Here is an 18,822-nt window from a genome sequence, read left to right as displayed (position 1 = left end):
GTTTGCTCTCATGCTCAGGAAGTTTGTTTAGGAAGATGTAAAGATTTACATTCCTTACTCCTATATAAAAAAATGCCGGCCTTTGGACTGAAACATCCAGCCAGAACAAACAAGCTCAGTATGGATTTAAAAGAGAGGAGAAAAAAAAGAAAAAAATAAGGAAACTTTCCCAGACGACAAAAAAAAAAAGCCAAGGAAATGAGCATAAAACAATCCAGCCTGTGTTAGGACCTTGAGTGACCCCACCCTTCCATTTTGTCCAGTTTAGTTTGATTCTAAGAAATGTCTAGGTGGGGTTCAGAGACAGCTTGTTCCTGCACTACCAAAACTTACTGAGGGAAACATACTGTAGCATGTCGACAACACAAACTGTCCAAGCATTTCTGGTCATAAAGAATGACTTGGTTCAACTCTCTTTCAGTATGAGAATCTGTATTTGTTCTGTCTGCTAGAAGAGCTCACGGTAACATCTGCAGTGATTCTGAATGGAGCTGATGATATAAAGGTTGTGTGTTATCACGGAATATAATGATTAGGATTATTTTCCGTCGGTGTAGGCGTTCGAAAGCTACCCACCTGGACCAGTATATGTCCCGTGATAGGATGCTGGCCATGTCCTGCTAACGTGTGATGGTCATTAGGGAAAGCTTTAGGGTCTGTTGGCTGAATCAGTCGCTGAGAGAGACGGAGCGAGACTGCGATGAAGTCTTTAGCTAGGAGCAGCCTGGCGAGGGTGCTGTTTCCTGAAAGGAGCTTTAGGGAGCCTATGCAGTACAGCACAGTCTCTCCACTGCTATTAAAATCGTCACACTGTATCAGTGAGAGGAGGGAATCTGATATACACACACACACACACACACACACACACACACACACACACACACACACAGAATAAGCTGACTGTGAAAGACAGTTAATGACTGGTCAGAGTGAATGAGTTACACGGTAACAGAGACGTACCTATAACGGGGTTGTCCTGGAACAGGAAGTCATTTCTGGAACTCCGGCTTATATTAAAGACGAGCTTGCAAATGTTTAGCAAGTTGTTTCCGCTGACATTAAGCTGAAATGACACACCGGTAGATAAGATCTGCGTTGCTCTCGTTAAACATTAATGTTCTTCATTTAAACCCGGTACGTTGTTGTCGTTATGGTTGTTTTTTTTCAAAGCAAGTGTTCCGTCATCTACTTACTGCAAGTATGATATTAGCCAGAGTGAGGTTTAGCTGGTCTGATCCCAAATCAATCAGTCGAAACAGTGCCCGGAGAACGGCGGACCTTTTCTTAAACCGCCTTCCCAGCAGGCCTTTCTCTGCCAGGACGTCATGGAGACTTGCACAGGCATCACAAAGACGCTCAACAGTCTCTTTTGACACGATTCCTCCTGAATGTACACAAGTTAGAGAGAGATATAGTTCAAAGACAATTCAAAGACAAGAGAACGATATACTTAAAATCGGATGCGCACCGGCCGTGCCCAGCAAAGAGGGGATGTCCCCCGGACATCGTGAAAGTCTACTTAGGTCCGCATTTGGTTGGGTTTATAATGTTCGCTGGCGGATGTTCCGAGGATGTGAGAGTCATAACATAAAGCATAACATTACTGAATGTGTTCATTTCAGTGAAAGTCCCCTAAGCTTCCAGAATGGCCGCTGGACGTCCTGTGAACGTCCCATTCAATGTCCATAGGACGTCAAGGGAACCCTACACATGGACATTTGGGGGACGTTTGTAGAGGCCATTTAGTGGACATCCAGGGGACCTTATTTGTCAGCTTGGTGGGTAAAAAAGAATTTCTGATATTACAGCGTGAACACACAATTCTTAAACGGGTCAACAGGTACGGTAAACAATTTATGATCTGCATTTCACTTTTTTTTTGCCAAAACAGGTCTGTTGACATTTCCCTGACATTTATCTAACACCCACTGACAGTTAATCTTGGGCTCTCAGTCTTCTGTAGCTTTCATCTATGCATATAGTTCAAAACCAGTGTGATCTAATGCAGTATGTCCTGATAATAAAGCATAATTTTTTTCCTTTTTTTTTTTTTTTTTTTTAAACCTATTTGAATCTTTAAGCTCACTGTCTCACACTCTGCAAGTTTAAGATCAGGCAATGGGAAGTAGAAACGATGAGGTTTTCGGAAGCTATTTTTGGGTAAAATAAATGTTGTTCCGCTATTCTGGTCTTGGCTGCTTCGTCTCATCCTGTCTAGTGACCTCATGCCACTTGGCAGTTTGTTACACGGGAGCCGAGAGGCATTTGGGCATGATATATATATATATATATATATATATATACATTTTTTTTTTTTAAGTGCTTAAATACTTTATGCACTGCCATTAGATTTAATTTCTATTCCTGCACTTCCCTTTTGAAAGTTCAAGGCCTTGCCAAACCCAATACACATCTTTTTTTTAGCCCTTTTTCCCCCAAACCAGGGCATTTAACACACTACATTACTTTACTTTCATAGTAACTAGGAGGACTTACCATTTTTTAACACTTTACAGAGATTTGTATTGGACATTTTAAATGTTCTTCCAAATATGAACGTATGTAGCAACATATGTATATATACAGTGCATACATACAGTACACATAATTGATTCATTTCCTTCAGTGACAGAACAGCAATTCATTAATTATCATATTTTTAAAACATTTTAGTCTTCCTTATCACATGATAGGTACCAGATGGGGAGGGTGAAGGCTAATACATGCTTCATCTGAGACACATGAAACCAGAAACCAACCAAGCACATCTTTTCAAACATCACATAGGGGAGGGAGAGAGAGAGAGAGAGAGAGAGAGAGAGAGAGAGAGAGAGAGAGAGAAAGAGAGAGAGAGAGAAAGAGAAAGAGAATGCCATCCCTCTCACCTGTATTAAGATGGTTTATCTTTAAGACACAATCTGCTATCATAATATAAAGATTTATTGTCATGTGTAACAATGTTTCTGAATAGTGAGGTCCAATTCAGTTAAATTCAGAAACTATTGGAATGGCAAGGCCAGTTTCACCTGTGAAGACTGCATTTGCTGTTAAAAAGGATAAACCAACATGAAGATCAGAGCGCTGTCTATGGGAGAAAAGCAAGCAAATTTAAAGCTGAGAAAATCTATCAGAGGACGAACAATGGCATGTCCTGAAAAAGAAAGAAACCACTGATGTACTGAGCAACAGACACTGATTGGGTCGGCCAAGGAAAACAACAACAGCTGATGACAGAAACATTGTGAGAGCTGTGAAGAAAAAAAAAACAAAAAACAACAGTCAGTGACATCACTAACCACTAACAACCTCCACAGGGCAGGGGTGAAGGGATCACAATCCAACATTCGAAGTAGACTTATGTAGAAATATAGAGGCCTTACCACAAGATGCAAACCACTCATCAGCAGTAAGAATCTGAAAGCCAGATTAGAATTTGCAAAGAAATCATTAACCAAAGTGATAGAAAGGCCAAAGTGTCTGCTCATGATCCAAAACATACAAGCTCATCATGGTGGAGGTAGTGTCATGGCTGCTTCTGGAACAGACTCACTAATCTTTACTGATGATGGAACTCATGATGGTAGCAGCAGAATGAATTCAGAAGTTTACAGAAACATTTTGTCTGCAAATTTACAGAGAAATGCATCCAAATTAATCTGAAGGAACTTCATCATGCAGCAAGACAATGATCCAAAACACACAGCCGACTCTACAAGGACTTCATCGGGGAAAAAGTGGAAGGTTTTAAACTGGCCAAGTCAATCACCAGACATTAACGCAGTTGAGCAGCATTTCACCTCTTGAAGAGGAGACTGAAGAGAGAAACCCCCCGAAACAAACACCAACAGAAAGAAGCTCTGGTAAGAGCCTGGAAAAGCAACACAAAAGAATAAACCAACAGTTTGGTGATGTCAGTGAGTCACAGACTTGATGCAGTTATTACATATTTTGCATAACTTCCTATACTTTTGCTCTCCGATAAATTGGGTGGTGTGATACAAACGGTTCTATGTTTTATGTTGTTTAACACATCTAGATGTAAATACCATGAAATAAAAGCTGAAATCGTAAAGTCTCGTCTCATATCCATCTTTTGATCTCAAACCCAAATGTTTTTGGTGTACAGCACAAACAATAAATGAATTGGCCTTGCCATTCCAGTAGTTTTAGAGGGGAATGTATACACCTTAAATCCTATGGTGTAGTTAATGATCACCTGGAGAAAAAGACTCAAACATCTGCAGAATAGGAAGCACCTCAGAGGTCCAGAAGGCAGATTCATCAGTGGCATCACTTCCTGCCTTGTCTCCGCAGCCATGCTCAGCATCTGACAGAGAACAGATGGACCACAAACACCAGTTAAAATATTGATGCTCTACACCTACCCAATTCACATCGGCGGTTCTCTCAGTTTCACCCATTTGTATAGAAAATACAGGATGTTCAGCATAGCATGAAAAGGTCAAACTCTATGCGCCTACACATCCTTTGATTAGCCTGGGTTCTGTGCAGACACCTCGGTGACTAAACATTTGCATTCAGAGCGTCATGCAGGAAGCTGTCTCTGCGAGTAGGAACTATTCTACAAGCCACTGTGTTTTGGATCAGTGCAATGAAAGGTGGATCTGTTGTCAAATCTACAAATCAGGCTTCGGAGTTAGCGAGTAGTTCAAACTGATAAACAAATCGCAGGAGCATAGCCATGGTTGGGGATAAAACAAACCTGTTTTTGTTCCTTTTGCTTGAGATAAGTCGGCGCTGCTGGGCCGTTGAAATCCACTAATCACACACACACACACACACACACACACACACATGAACACATTTAACAGCAATCTGCCAACAGTCCATTGTAAACATTTTTAGCAAACACAATATACTAAAAGTGTATTTTGTAGATATGTGTTTAAAGCATTTAAAAGCTTGCCACAAGGTGTCCCTGTTGTAATGTTCTGGTACCCACATACATGGTGTGTACAGTACCAAACAGGTCTGTTAATGTCTATTCTGACCCATGCCCCTAATCTGCCTGCCCCTGTGCTTTACTCCCAGCAGTACTAACAATCTCTGACACATCTGGAGGTTTGCATAATGTGAATGCATGCAAACTGGCCAGAGTGAAAATGTGCATGCAACAGACAGGAAACCACAAGATTGTGTGCTCGCGTCCGAGTTGTTGGTTTGACGTCATAGTGAGTCTTATCTTAAAAACGGCGTTATCCCTCAATTTGGCTGATACATAGTGATGAACTTATTCCTTTTTGTGCTGTCTTACAAATAAACGTGTTACACGTTTCAGGGTCCTTAAATAAACTTATTGGAGGTACAGAATGACATGCTGCTGATGGTTGCACAAACTTTTTTTTCAGCCTACAGCTGGGCATATTTTGGGCATCGATTTTTTTTGGCCCTCTTAATGACTTGATAATGCCTCTTTGTTGATGGACTCCTTTAGTCTGAGACATGAGCTCATCGTGAGAGTCTTGAGCGAAACTACATTGGCGGTCGACAGAGCAGCCTGCCCTCATAATCTAATACTGCTCCATTATCAACTATATCAGAGAGAGAGAAAGAAAAAGAGAGAGAGGGAGAGAGAGAAAGAGAGAGAGTGAGCAAGAGAGAGTGAGAGAGAGAGAGAGAGAAAGAGAGACAGACAGAGAGAAAGACAGAAAGAGAGGGTAGAGAGAGAGAAAGAAAAAGAGGAGAGGGAGAAAGAGATAGAGAGAAAGAGAGACAGAAAGAGAGAGAGAGACGTGTGTGTGTGTATTACCTCGTTTACAGATCTGGCTACGAGTGGTCTGGAAGAACACACCATTATTTGAACTTGGCTCCTATATTTTTCAGCTACATGTCTTGGTAGAGGTTTCACGCTGTCCATATGATTGCAAAGCACTTTTAATCAAGGCTACACGTTCATACAGAGACACGACTTGATATTTCCCAACAGTCAGCAGAAAGATGACTGCCTTCTCAGATTTTTCTGGAAAGCTCGATTCGAACATAAACCCAATGTTTGGCGCTAACAGATTTCCAAAAGTTTATTTTAGCTGAATGGAATGATGGATACGAGCTCAAAGTGCAGTTTTCAGCTTTAATTGGTGTGTGTGTGTGTGTGTTGGGGTGTGTGTGTGTGGGGGGGGGGGTGTCGGGGATGTATTTACATTACATCCAAATCAGGTGTACGGTGTAGGAATTACAACACTTTCTATATCTACTCTCTTTTTTACGGGACCAAAAGTAATTGGACAAACTTTAATGATCATTGATTAAAATGTCGTTTCTAATACTTGGTTGCAAATCTTATGCAGTCAATGACTGGAACTGATAGACATCACCAGACGTTTGGTTTCTTCCTCAGTGATGCTCTGCCAGGTGTTTCCTGCAGCTGTCTTCACTTCCTGCTTGTTCTTGGGTCGTTTTGCCTTTGCTCTCTGATAGGTTTGATGGCTTGCTTCAGTGGCAGTTACAGTGCTTTTGGACTTCATATTGAGAGTTAACTGTAACAGACTACAAATGCAAATGCTACTACTCTAGACCTTTTATTAGTGCGTTCAAGTTGTGTCACAAAGATCATATTTAAGAGTTGAACGCACACAAACACCACCACAAAGTCATAATTAAGAGTGGGAAACTCTGGATTTTCATTGAGCTCCAAGTTTCCTGAATTGGGGATGTGTCAGTAACAAAAAAAAAACCATGGTGGAATCAATGGATGCAACATCTGTAGCTGACGGTAAATTTGTCGAAATTGAATGTTTACTCGTCTCATCAGAAGCTGATTTCAGTTATTATGTGCTTGCTTTTTTATTTAGTATAAAACAAGCTCATTTCCTGCACAAAAATATGATAGCATTGTACAATTACCATATAATATGTAACAATAAAGTTTACAGTGGCTTCATAAATTGATTAAAAACATTTTTTTAAAGCAAAACGTCGGGGTTACACATGTAACCCTGTTCCCTGAGAAGGGAACGAGACGTTGCATTTAGCATTATGGGAGTGCCTTGCGCGTGTGACCGGTATCTGAAGCTTGTGTAAAATCATGCCTCTACTTATAGGCCTGCCATGATCAGGTGACGTGGCAATTAAGCGCGTTGCATGATATATATATGGCGCCTGTGAACCACGCCCCCAGCCTCTATTATCTGAAGCGAAGACGCAATTCACAGGCCTGCCCTGGTATGACAATGCTATGCAACGTCTCGTTCCCTTCTCAGGGAACAGGGTTACATGCGTAACCCCGACGTTCCCTTTCAAAGGGAACTTCGACGTTGCATTTAGCATAACAGTATGGGAACGGGAATACCCACTCCGTCATACCGAGGGTACAGCCTGTTCAAAAATACCCAAGCCCGAGGGTCACTGCAAGACACTCGAGTCCGGGGTGGACTGAATATCCAGGCTGTAATAACGAATGAATGTGTGTGGCGTAGACCATCCTGCAGCCGCACACACATCCTGCAAGGATACCCCTTTGGACAAAGCCTTTGATGAGGCGGCCGCCCTAGTGGAATGAGCTCTTATGCCCAGAGGCGTGGCAAGACCGCGCGCCTCGTAAGCCATAGAGATTGCTTCCACTATCCAGTTAGAGATGCGCTGCTTCGACACAGCATCACCTTTACTGTCGCCACCAAAGCAGACCAGCAGCTGCTCCGATTTACGCCACTGGCCGGAGCGGTGGATGTAAGTACAGAGGGCCCTTACTGGACACAGCAGGTGCATCCTCTCTTGTTCCGGTGTGAGGAACGGAGGAGGGCAGAAGGCCTGCAACACCACAGGGTGGGCAACTGATGTAGGCACTTTAGGAATATAATCTCGCCTAGGATACAGGAAGGCCTTGGCTAGTCCAGGGGTGAAGTCAAGGCAGGAGGGGGCAACAGAGAGAGCTTGTAGATCTCCCACTCGCTTGAGAAATGTCAGGGCCAGAGTCAGAAGCTTCTCAGAGGCTGACTCTAAGGGCTCAAATGGGGCCCCTGACAGACCTTCCAAGACCACAGAAAGGTCCCAGGAAGGTACTCACGGCCTGCAGATGGGCCTCGACGGTCTGACACCACGCATGAACCTCGAAGTTAGAGGATGTTGACCCACAGAGGCTCCATCAACAGGGGCATGGCTGGCCGAAACAGCGGCCACGTAAACCCTGATTGCAGAAGGAGCCAACCCTGCTGAGAAACGTTCTTGTAAGAACTCCAGGACTGTAGCTATTGCGCAATTCACTGGGTCTAACTGACGTTTCTCACACCACAAGACAAAAAGCCGCCACTTGAGCGCATACAATTCCCTTGTGGATGGTGCTATAGCATTTAACATGGTCTCTACAACCTCAGTTGTGAGACCAGAATCTATGAGCTGGTGCCCCTCAGGGGCCAGACCCACAGTTTCCATAGTTCTGGCCGAGGGTGATACATCAGCCCTCCGGCTTGAGACAGTAGGTCCCTGCGGATGGGAATCTCCCAAGGAATGCTGTCGAGCAGGGACATTATCTCAGAGAACCATATTCGAGCTGGCCAATAAGGTGCTACTAGCAGCAGATGTAGACGGCCTTGGCGAACTCTCGCTAGAACTTGTGGGAGCAGAGCAATCGGGGGGAAAGAATATAGACGTGACCTGTATACCATGGCGTCTAGCCCCTGTGGTGCAGGAGGAGTGAGGGCGAACCACAGCGGGCAGTGTGTTGTCTCCTCGGAGGTGAACACATCCACTTCCGCTTGTCCGAACCTCCGCCATATGGACTCCACCACTTGTGGATGGAGCCTCCACCCCCCGGGCCTCAGCCCCTGCCTCGACAGGATGTCTGCCTGGAATGACATTGCACTCACTGACAAGAACTTTCCCTCTGCTCAGAGAAGGATTAGTTGCGCCTGCCTGAACAGGGGGCGTGAACGTAACCCTCCATGGTGGTTGATATATGAGACCACAGCTGTGTTGTCTGACACAAATAGCACACTGTGACCTCTCAACTGAGGAAGAAAGAATTTCAGTGCTAGGAATACGGCCCGCATCTCTAGGCGATTTATATGCCACTCCAGATGAGGTCCGCTCCAAAGACTGTGAGCTGGACAGCCATTTAAGACTGTACCCCAGTCCATGAGGGACGCGTCTGTCATTACTGTCTTGCGGTAATGGGACGCCCCTATAGTGTGACCCGAGGCTAGGAACTGTGGGCACCTCCAAATACTTGGAGCACATAGGCATCGCCGCGTGACTCTGATTACTCTCAGAGGTTTCATCCTCGGATGAAACCCCCGACTTTTCAGCCACCACTGAAATGGTCTCATGTGCAATAGGCCCAATGGTATGACGTTGGCTGCTGCTGCCATAAGGCACAACAGCCTCTCATAAAGGCTGGAGGGGATGCCCAGACCTAGCATTATCTTGCTCAAAGTTAATAGGATCGTTTGTACACCTGTTGGGGATAGAAACGCCCTCATTGTAGAAGAATCCCATATAACCCCTAGAAAAGTTGTCCTCTGCACTGGAGAAAGCATACTTTTCTTGAGGTTCAACCTGAGCCCCAAGCTCCCCATGTGGGCGAGAACAACATCTCGATGTTGAATCGCCTGTTCCCTGGATCGTGCTAGAATTAACCAGTCGTCCAGGTAGTTTAGTACACGGATGCCCCGGAGTCGCAAGGGAGCCAGAGCAGCATCCATGCACTTTGTGAAGGTGCGAGGGGATAAAGCTAGCCCAAAGGGAAGAACCCGAAATTGGTATGTGTTTTTTCCAAACGCAAACCTCAGGAACTTCCTGTGACTGGGCAATATTCCTATGTGGAAATATGCATCTTTCAGATCTATCGTCACAAACCAGTCCTCGGACTGAATCTGTGGCACGACAAGTTTGAGCGTCAGCATCTTGAACCTGTATGTCCGAAGAGTACGGTTCAGATGACGCAGATCCAAAATTGGCTGCATACTCCCATCTTTTTTGCGGACCAGGAAATAATGGCTGTAAAAACCTCCTTCCCTTAGGGAATGGGGTACATGTTCTATGGCCCCTTTGCCCAAAAGGGAACTTATTTCCTGCACTAACACTGGGCTCTGCTCTGTGCTGACAACTGTGGTGAGCCCACCTCTCTCGGGGGGGTCGAGCTCTGAACTGGACCTGGTAACCCTTTTCTATGGTAGACAGAACCCATGGGGACACATTTGGCAGTAGTTTCCACACTGCCAAATGGTCTTTCAGTGATGTTAGCTTTTCCACATTTCGTTGGAGGGAAAGCATCAGATTTCCATCACCCTGTGGCAACTCGCTGACCAGAGAAAACTGAAAACCTGGGATGGCCTCGGCCAGGGCAGGCCCTACAGTGGCACTGGGGGCTGGTTGCCCTAGCAGCCTCATGTCCCCTGATATGTCCCTCTGTGGCCCATCAGGACCGTTCCTTCCTTGCCTGCTTTGCTTTTATGATCATTCTTAGATCAGGCCTCTTAGCAGGCTGTGGCTGTGGCCGACCGGTCCCTCTGGCTTACTGCGGGGGGAGGCGGGCCCCCACACTCGTCTTCTGTGTCTCCCTCGCACCAGCGCTGGCCCGGGCTCCACTCATGGAGGCCCGTGCAAACTCAACGCGACGGGGAACTTGCTGAACGCTGCCGTTTGCTGTTTTGTGTCGCGAAACCTGTCGGCGATGGCATTGACTGCGCCGCCAAACAGGCCGGAAGGTTTAACAGGGGCGTTCAGCAAGGAGACCTTATCTTTGTCCCCCATCCCTGACAAGTTGAGCCATAGGTGCCTCTCCGCCACAACCAGGCTAACCATTGAACGGCCGATATGGTGGGCCGTTTGTTTGGTCGCCCGAAGAGATAAATCTGTGGCGCGGCGCAGCTCTGCCACTGCCTCTGGCCCAATTCCCTCACCAGTATCTAGCTCACTCGGCAGGTCTGCTTGGTAGGCCTGCAACACTGCCATTGTATGCAGGGACCCACAAGCATGACCCGCTGCCGCATAGGCTTTGCCCACCAACACCAAAGTGGCTTTACATGGCTTTGAAGGTAAAGTTGGCCTCCCTAAATTACCTGCCGTTGATGGAGAGAGGTGGCTCGCAAGCGCCTCCTCCACCTTTGGCATTGCCACATAGCCGTGCTGCTCACTCCCCATGATGGCTGAGTAATCAGACTTTGCGGGGTTATAAACACGGCTAGTGTATGGTTTTCTCCAGAAGCGTGATATCTTATCATGCACTTCTGGAAAAAAGGGCAGTTTTCTGCGGTGTGAGGGAGCTTTATGTTTATTTTCACTGGAGAGGAAGCGCTCATCCAGCCTGCTACGAGCCACTTCCTCTTCCCCAGGCCAGTCTAGATTCAACTTCTGAACCGCCCTAGTGATCACCTCAAGCAGCTCTTTATATGCATGACAGCTGCTGTCAGTTTTTGGTGCAATGTCACCCTCTACCAACTCCTCAGAGTCAGCGAGAGTATTTTGGCTTTCCATAGGGGAAGGAGGAGTCGCGACGCGAGCTCTAAAGTCAGGCGGAGAGCCGGACCTGGAAGACAGAGCAAGAGATAGAGCCGCGCTCGTCTCTGGCTCCTCTTCCAAATCCATACAAGAACCCCAAGACCTGAGATGGCTGGCTGAGACGGCTGGCTGCCTCGGCAGCGGCCGGCCCAGATCCGTGGGGCTCTGAAACCCAACTCCCTTCGGACGAGAAGAGAGCGAGCCGAGAGCATAGTTGCCTAATCGTGAAATGTTCACAATGCTGACAGACAGACCCCTCGAGGGGTAGCAAACACTTCACGCAGAAAGTGTGTCCGTCTCCTCCCGTGATGAAACGGAAGCAAGGCGTAACACACTTTCTGAATTCTTTCTTGCTCATTCTTTCACTATCTTTTCTTTTCTTAAAAAAGGGATAGAAAAGTTGAGAGATATTGAGAAATACAGAGTAGAAATGAAGCGTTTCTTTTACTTTGTCACACAAACCACAGACATGCAGTCTCGCTGAAGATAATAAGGCTGGCAGCGTGGTTCACAGGTGCCATATATATATATATCATGCGACGCGCTTAATTGCCACGTCACCTGATAATGGCAGGCCTATAAGTAGAGGCATGATTTTACACAAGCTTCAGATACCGGTCACGCGTGCAAGGCGCTCCCATACTGTTATGCTAAATGCAACGTCGAAGTTCCTTTTGAAAGGGAACACATTTGATATGCAATCTTTGTTCTTCATTTTCCAGAAGTAGAGCTGTATTTTTTTTTTTTAGTTAATTAAGAGAAGGTACACCTCCGTCTCGCACCAACCAAAGTGACTCAAACGCACCTGATGTTGTAATTATGACTTCCCAGGACGACCTGAACGCACAGTCAGTACGTTTACATCGACAACAATAATAGAATATTAATCTGATTAAGACAATACTCTGATTAAGAAACTAGCATGTAAACAGCAATTTTTTATTACCTTAATATGACTAAAGTCATTCTCGAAGTAAACACAAATGGAATTAAGACATGTAGAGTATTCCTGTTTTAGTCGCATTATCGAAGTGCATTACAGACATGTAAACACCTTAATCACACTATTAACGTCGTGTGGGAGTTTTTTTTCTGCATTTTGCGACAGGACACGTACACACACGGCAGTGTGCAACCGTTTTATGGCAAACAAGAGAGCACGGCTGTGTCCGAAACTGCGTACTTACCTACTGTATAGTAGGAGAAATAACGTATTTCGGCTACAATATAGTAGGTAAGTACACGGTTTGGGACGCAGCCCACGGCTTCAAGCAGTCGTCTATTTGAACGTACAGCATGACAAATAATTAACTGCACTTGAAGCTTTCGATATAAACACCCAAAACTGTATACGGTACCATAACGAAGACAAACTGTATGTCGATATGTGAATTCTGGAGGGACGTCGGACGGCGTGGCGTGGGGACGTAATGACATGTGCGGTTAACTGATCTATGTTCTATAACATGTAAAACAGGAACATGAAAGAAGTATTCTAAAAGCGACTCATGTAAACACCTTAATCACAATATTGTCTTATTCAGAATAAGATCAATCATTAGATTACTGCTGTCCATGTAAACGTAGTCAGTCAATCCTTACTGATAAGTGAGGGAATAACCTACACCTGGATATGGGAGATACTGGCTGAGCAGCCAATTCTCAAATCGGGGATCATGTACAAAATAAGGTTCTGTAATTCCTACACCGTTCACCCAATTTGTATGTAAATACCCTCAGGTTAAAGTTGAAAGTCTGCATATTCTGTATTTTATGCTGTTTTGCTGAACTGATTAGCCACTAAATGTGGGCGGTGATTGTATTTCACTTCTGTTTATCTCATCTGGTGTATTTTGGATTCTCTGGTATTTTCCACAATACGTTTGGGAAAAACAGATGACAATATATATCCACCTAGGACTTTTCACAACGGTATAATGCCATTAAAGTGGCACTTTGAATATTTCCGCAGTATTTTCCACCGATCATTGATTTCCTTCTCAATTCATTGAAACTGACTTTATTACTGAAATCCTTCAATCTATTTTAAAAGCCTGATATGTTAACAGACCAAATTAATGCTGACTAAGGCTTCTAATAAGTAGCTGTTACAGATGGAGCAACTGACTATGAAATAGTTCACTGCTGTTCTGGATGCGAGTGAGCCACTTACGGTTTTCAACAGCTCTCCAGGTTGCTGTTATGGGCAAGAAGAAATTCTGACAGTTGATAAATAACAAGACAAACACGAGCAGGGGATGAAACCTAAATAAAGATACTAATAATAAAATGCTGTACCTATGTTTGGTTAGTTTCTGTGTGAGAATTTCAGAGGATTTCTCTGTCCTTTCTTGTTTGCAACCGGAATGCAAGTAAAACGACTCTGTGTGCACTTGCTGGGATGGCGTCATACCCAAGGTAGGCTTGTCAACACGCTCGGTTTGAGGAACTACAGAAATATAGATACAAAAATCACATGCAAACATGCACACTGTTTTGAAATGACTAAAAACTAGAGCAAAACTGATTGTAAAGGAAAACATTGTTTCTGGGAGAAATGTGGGAAAAAACAAAGAATGTCAGAGATAACTAAAGTATAGTGTAAAACAAGTTTTAATCACCAAGTCACAAACTAGAAAATGTTTTATGGGGATTTAGCCTGCATGTAAGACGATGCGTACACAATGAGTAATTTACTGTATAAGCTTCATAAACAGTAGACACAAACACTTACACATGCTGCCCTAGTGTTACGGTTCCATTCTGTGGATGGAAATGTGCTTATAACAGAGGTTATAAAAGAGTCTATTCTTTCTGTCATTCCAGTGAGTGAGTGATGCACTTAAACAGTTGTCAGGGTGTCTTTTAATGTGGGTGGATCAAGGTTACGCTAAAAAGGCGATTCAGTCTGTCCTTACAATGGATTGACAGTTGAATAGCAAGAAACGAATGGAGGACAGAAGTATTGTGCCAGCAATCTATTCTCTTATTCAGCAGGACTCTAACCTTTTCTCCCTATCCTGCTCAGTCCTTTCCCTTGTTAGCTCTCTATGTTGTTATTCTAGAAGCTTTCATAAAGCTCTCTTATTGGTAACACTCTATCCTGCCTTATTTCTAATGCTTACTATACTGTATATCTGCGTTGTTACAAATAACAGGGATTAAACATAGGGTCATCAGTTCCTGTGCTGGAGAATCAGAGTGCACAGTTGAGTGATTGTCCGGCTCTAGTACTCCCATTATCCATAGTCTTTTTTCTTCTTCTTTTTAAATAAAACTTTCTTTTAAAAAAAAAAGAAAGAAAGAAATAAAAGCAACCCCTTTGAGTCCCTGCAGAGGTTTTAACAGCTTTTTTCAATAAAAAGTAAAATACAGGATGAATAAAATAGAATAAAGAATAAAACCCCCACTGTAAAATCTAAATTAGTATCGAACATATGACAAAGTGTTATTGTGTCATAAAACACAAGAGTCAATCAGGTCGCAATATGCAAATGTATGCATGCTATGCAGCATTCGTTTACTAGAGTTGGGGGCATTTCTAATTTACATATCCATAGAATCTGTTTTTATTGATGCAGGTAAAATGTAGGCATGGGTGCGCCCCCCCCCCCCCCCCCTTCTGTTTCCTTTTTTTTTTTTTTTTTCTTACTTCTTCATTCTTTAAAATGGTTCCAAATGTTAATTTTTTGCTGTTTCTATCTCAAATACCTCAATCGAGATCACGGGCTAATATTGTGCAGTAGGTCATCTACTCTGTAGACTGTAGTTATTTGAGTGTCCACATACCATTTGAGTGTTGTGTCATAGAGGGTACCAGCGTAAGCGATCTTGCTCTGACGAGCCTTGTCCGAGCGCTTCCAGATCCTCTTTTGTCCAAACGGTCAACTGGAGGTTTGGGTAAACCTTTCTCAACTTCACTGTAGTCCAGATCCAGTGAAAGTGGCAACCTGGGCTTCTGATTTAAAATAAGTTGTTAGCATCCGCGTCACCTAATTGGACAAGTTTTCAGAAGAGTTTGGAAAAATCGCCTTACGTGTTCCAAAGGCGAGAGGCGGGTCCCTGAACTCGGCCTGGAATCAGGAGCCTCGAAATTCCTAGCATGTAGGCTGTAGGAGATTATGAAAAAAATCTTATTGAGCATGGAAAATAAAAAAAATCTGCATTGCTGATTTCAGAAAATGGAGTACTTTAATAAATGTATAATGACAGAACTAAAGCAAATTTCGAGGTTTTTTTTATTTCTTCTCAAAACCTGAATGAAGATGGCGGTCTGCCATCACGTGTACGAGCTGATCCTGCAAAAAGCTGCCGGTGCTCCTGTCGTGGAGTGAAGGGCCGCTGTGTCCGAAGAGTCCTGAGAGAATGCCGGGCTTCTGTCACTATCTCTGCACTCGTCTGTCTCCTACTGCCATAGCCAAGGTAGAAGGGTCCCTTCTCATCCTGCTTACGCTCCACCGAGGCCATGTGTGGACTGTACGGAACAGTCCGAATTCATGTGACGATAACTCTAGACCACCTGAACCTAAAGACCATAAAGACAAACAAAAATAGACAAACGGGCTTACGTTTGGAAGAAAACTTGGTTTTGTTATACCTATCGTATGGCATTTTGAATACTGGCACCTACTCTGCTCCATTAAGGACTGGATAGCGATCTTGGTTCCTGAGACTCAAATGGACTGAGATCTAATTATTAGAAATACAGCACGAATTAAAGAAAGGGACTCAAACTGGTGGCAAGTTGAATATTGAATGACAAAACATTGCCATCCTTTTAGAGTAAAAGCACTCTGATAGGCTTATGAAGACAGGATAAGATAATAGGGACACCAGTTTGGTAAAGTGGTCAGATAGCCAACATTTTTTATTTATTGATGGACTATATAATGAATACTTTTGAAGTCCTTTGCAAAAGCAAGTACCTCTAGCCCCTCTATCTTTTTTATTATAAATTCAGTCTGTTTAGTTAAAACAAGTCCCAACCTGTTGTGTATTTCAGGGCAGGATGACAAATAATTTGTTTTTGCCAAGCGCCAATGAAATTGGATGATAGATACATGCATGTTTGGGATTTTAACAGTGAAGATGTTTCTATCTGTATCTGTATCTATTTAAATCTAATCACATTTAAAAACAAAGTAGGCATGGCGTAAAACGGAAGGGGGTATTTTTTCTTCTTAAAAACAAAACAAAACTACCAGTAGAGGTAGAAATGCCAGCACTGTCAGCATGGTCTGTGAATTTTGGCTCTGAATTGAACAATCCAAAGCAAGCCAAGTGTTAAAACTGGGAATGCTACACTTCAGATAATTTCACTGTTCATTTGTTACCTGGGAACTCCAATGCCTGTGCTTTCTCTAAGGCATTTAATTGTGTTTGAAGGCAGCTTGTAATTGCAAGGCCAGATAAAAGGGGGAGATTGAGCACTTTTATTCATTGACCATGCATGCAGACTGGTTGGCTGATCCTACATGATATTGTACTAATCAATGGGTTGGGTTGATCGATCGATTGGTCCATTATTTACAAACCCTCATGACGACTTGGATATATGGCCGCCATTAGTTTCAATGGTAAGAGTGAAAGAATGCAACCTGCTAAAGCTGTGTATGATAGCATACTTTTTTATTGTTTGATTTCTGAAGGGATCTGTAGGCCTGCCTGGGTTTCTCTGATTGTTGTCAGCGCAGGACACTCGAGTTCTTCCACTCTAACCTTAGCACACAATGGCTTCATGGAGATCGCTTTGTGCACAGGGGCACTGTCATGCTGGAACAGGTTTTTATTGTTTAGTTCCAGTGAAGGGAAATTATAATGCTACATCGTACAAAGACATTATATACAACTGTGTGCTTCCAACTTTTTTTGCTGAAGGAGCACATATGGGTGTGGTGGTCAGCTGTCCACATACTTTCGTCCACATGGACGTTTTTTTCTTTCTTTCAGGCAACAAATAAATATCAGGTACTCATGCAAGTCATCGCTAGAATTAGATGTGTTTTGTAGAGGTAAAACTTAAAAGCAGCACCAATACAAGTGAGTTCAGATCACTTCAGTTACGGCACATATTGGTGAATGAACCCTATTTACACTGATCAGCCATAACATTAAAACCACCTGTCTAATATTGTGTAGGTCCCCCTTGTGCCACCAAAACAGCTCTGACCCATCGAGGTATGGACTCTACAAGACTGCTGAAGGTGTGTTGTGGTATCTGGTACTGAGACTTTAGCAGCAGATCCTTAAAGTCCTGTAAATTCTGAGGTCGGGCCTCTATGGATCACTCTTGTTCGTCCAGCGCATCCCACAGATGTGGATTGAGATCTGGGGAATTCTGAGGCCACCTTTCTATCATAGCCAGTATGAGCTTTTTCAGCATTTTGGGCTCCAGTAGCTCTTCTGTGGGATCGGACCAGACGGGCTAGCCTTCACGCTCCATGCGCATCAATGAGTCTTAGAAGCCCATGACCCTGTTGCTGGTTCACCGGTTGTCCTTCCTTGGACCACTTTTGGTAGGTACTAACCAATGCATCCCGGGAACACCGAACATGACCTGCCGTTTTGGAGACGCTCTGTCCCCATCGTCCAGCCGTCACAATTTGTCCCTTGTCAAAGTCTCTCAGATCTTTACGCTTGCCAATTTTTCCTGCTTCCAACACATCAACTTCGAGAACTGACTGCTCACTTGCTGCCTAATATAATCTCACCCCTTGACAGGTGCCACTGTAACGAGATAATCAATGTTATACACTCCACTTTGACCATTAACCATTTTCATAATGAATAATGATTATGAAGGAGCATCTGGAAGACCTAATTCGCTTTAAATGACATCATTTTGAAGTGAAATTAAAATAAAATAAAATAATATAAATGAAAAACAGTTTATCATTATGAAAAGAAGCACTATACAGGGGAGCTGCTGCTCGGCGCGTGACCACCCTGCGCGTGCACGCTGCGTCACCATGGCGACGCATGTAGCGGTTGCAGGAACTCAAGCTCGACAACAAAAGCAGTGAGGGAGTATCGTTAAAAAAAGAAGGAGAAGAAGACCTCTGAAGACCTACAAATGCTATTTCGAGTCAGGACATCCTCTGAAACACTTTCCTGAGACAAACGCGTCATCTATAGAGTTACAAACAAATCCTGTTATTCTACCTATAACGCTGTTTACTTAGGAAATGATTTAACTTCACCTTAATGCTTCCTTTCTGTCTAATAATATTTAGAAGTGTTTAAATTATAATAATAATAATAAGTTTACCTTTTAATACAGTAAGCGGTTGCTGTCTTCGTTTCGTTGTCTTTACTCTGTCTTGAGAAACTACCTAGCAACTCTGTGCACGCGCTGGTGGCACCAGTGAT

At 43.7% G+C, this 18,822-nt stretch overlaps 1 protein-coding gene across 2 annotated transcripts in view; it reads right to left on the bottom strand.

Moving 5' to 3' along the window:
- Positions 1 to 18,822, bottom strand: part of armc2 (armadillo repeat containing 2) — a 27,567-nt gene extending 8,745 nt beyond the window's left edge. The window contains exons 1-11 of one of the 2 annotated variants that reach the window (XM_053687634.1): positions 18,722 to 18,822; positions 17,575 to 18,180; positions 15,710 to 15,979; positions 15,491 to 15,563; positions 15,244 to 15,412; positions 13,753 to 13,903; positions 4,724 to 4,779; positions 4,217 to 4,327; positions 1,194 to 1,384; positions 961 to 1,063; positions 577 to 833 (exon numbers count right to left, since the gene is read on the bottom strand). In XM_053687634.1, the coding sequence (XP_053543609.1) occupies positions 577 to 833; positions 961 to 1,063; positions 1,194 to 1,384; positions 4,217 to 4,327; positions 4,724 to 4,779; positions 13,753 to 13,903; positions 15,244 to 15,412; positions 15,491 to 15,563; positions 15,710 to 15,921 (1,323 nt within the window). In that variant the 5' untranslated portion in view covers positions 15,922 to 15,979; positions 17,575 to 18,180; positions 18,722 to 18,822. The remainder of the gene's footprint in view (positions 1 to 576; positions 834 to 960; positions 1,064 to 1,193; positions 1,385 to 4,216; positions 4,328 to 4,723; positions 4,780 to 13,752; positions 13,904 to 15,243; positions 15,413 to 15,490; positions 15,564 to 15,709; positions 15,980 to 17,574; positions 18,181 to 18,721) is intronic. The other variant, XM_017492946.3, reaches the window with a different exon arrangement.

This window comes from Ictalurus punctatus, chromosome 2 (assembly GCF_001660625.3).
Source record: "Ictalurus punctatus breed USDA103 chromosome 2, Coco_2.0, whole genome shotgun sequence".
Taxonomy (NCBI): Eukaryota; Metazoa; Chordata; class Actinopteri; order Siluriformes; family Ictaluridae; genus Ictalurus; species Ictalurus punctatus.
This window is presented reverse-complemented; position numbering and strand designations above follow the sequence as displayed.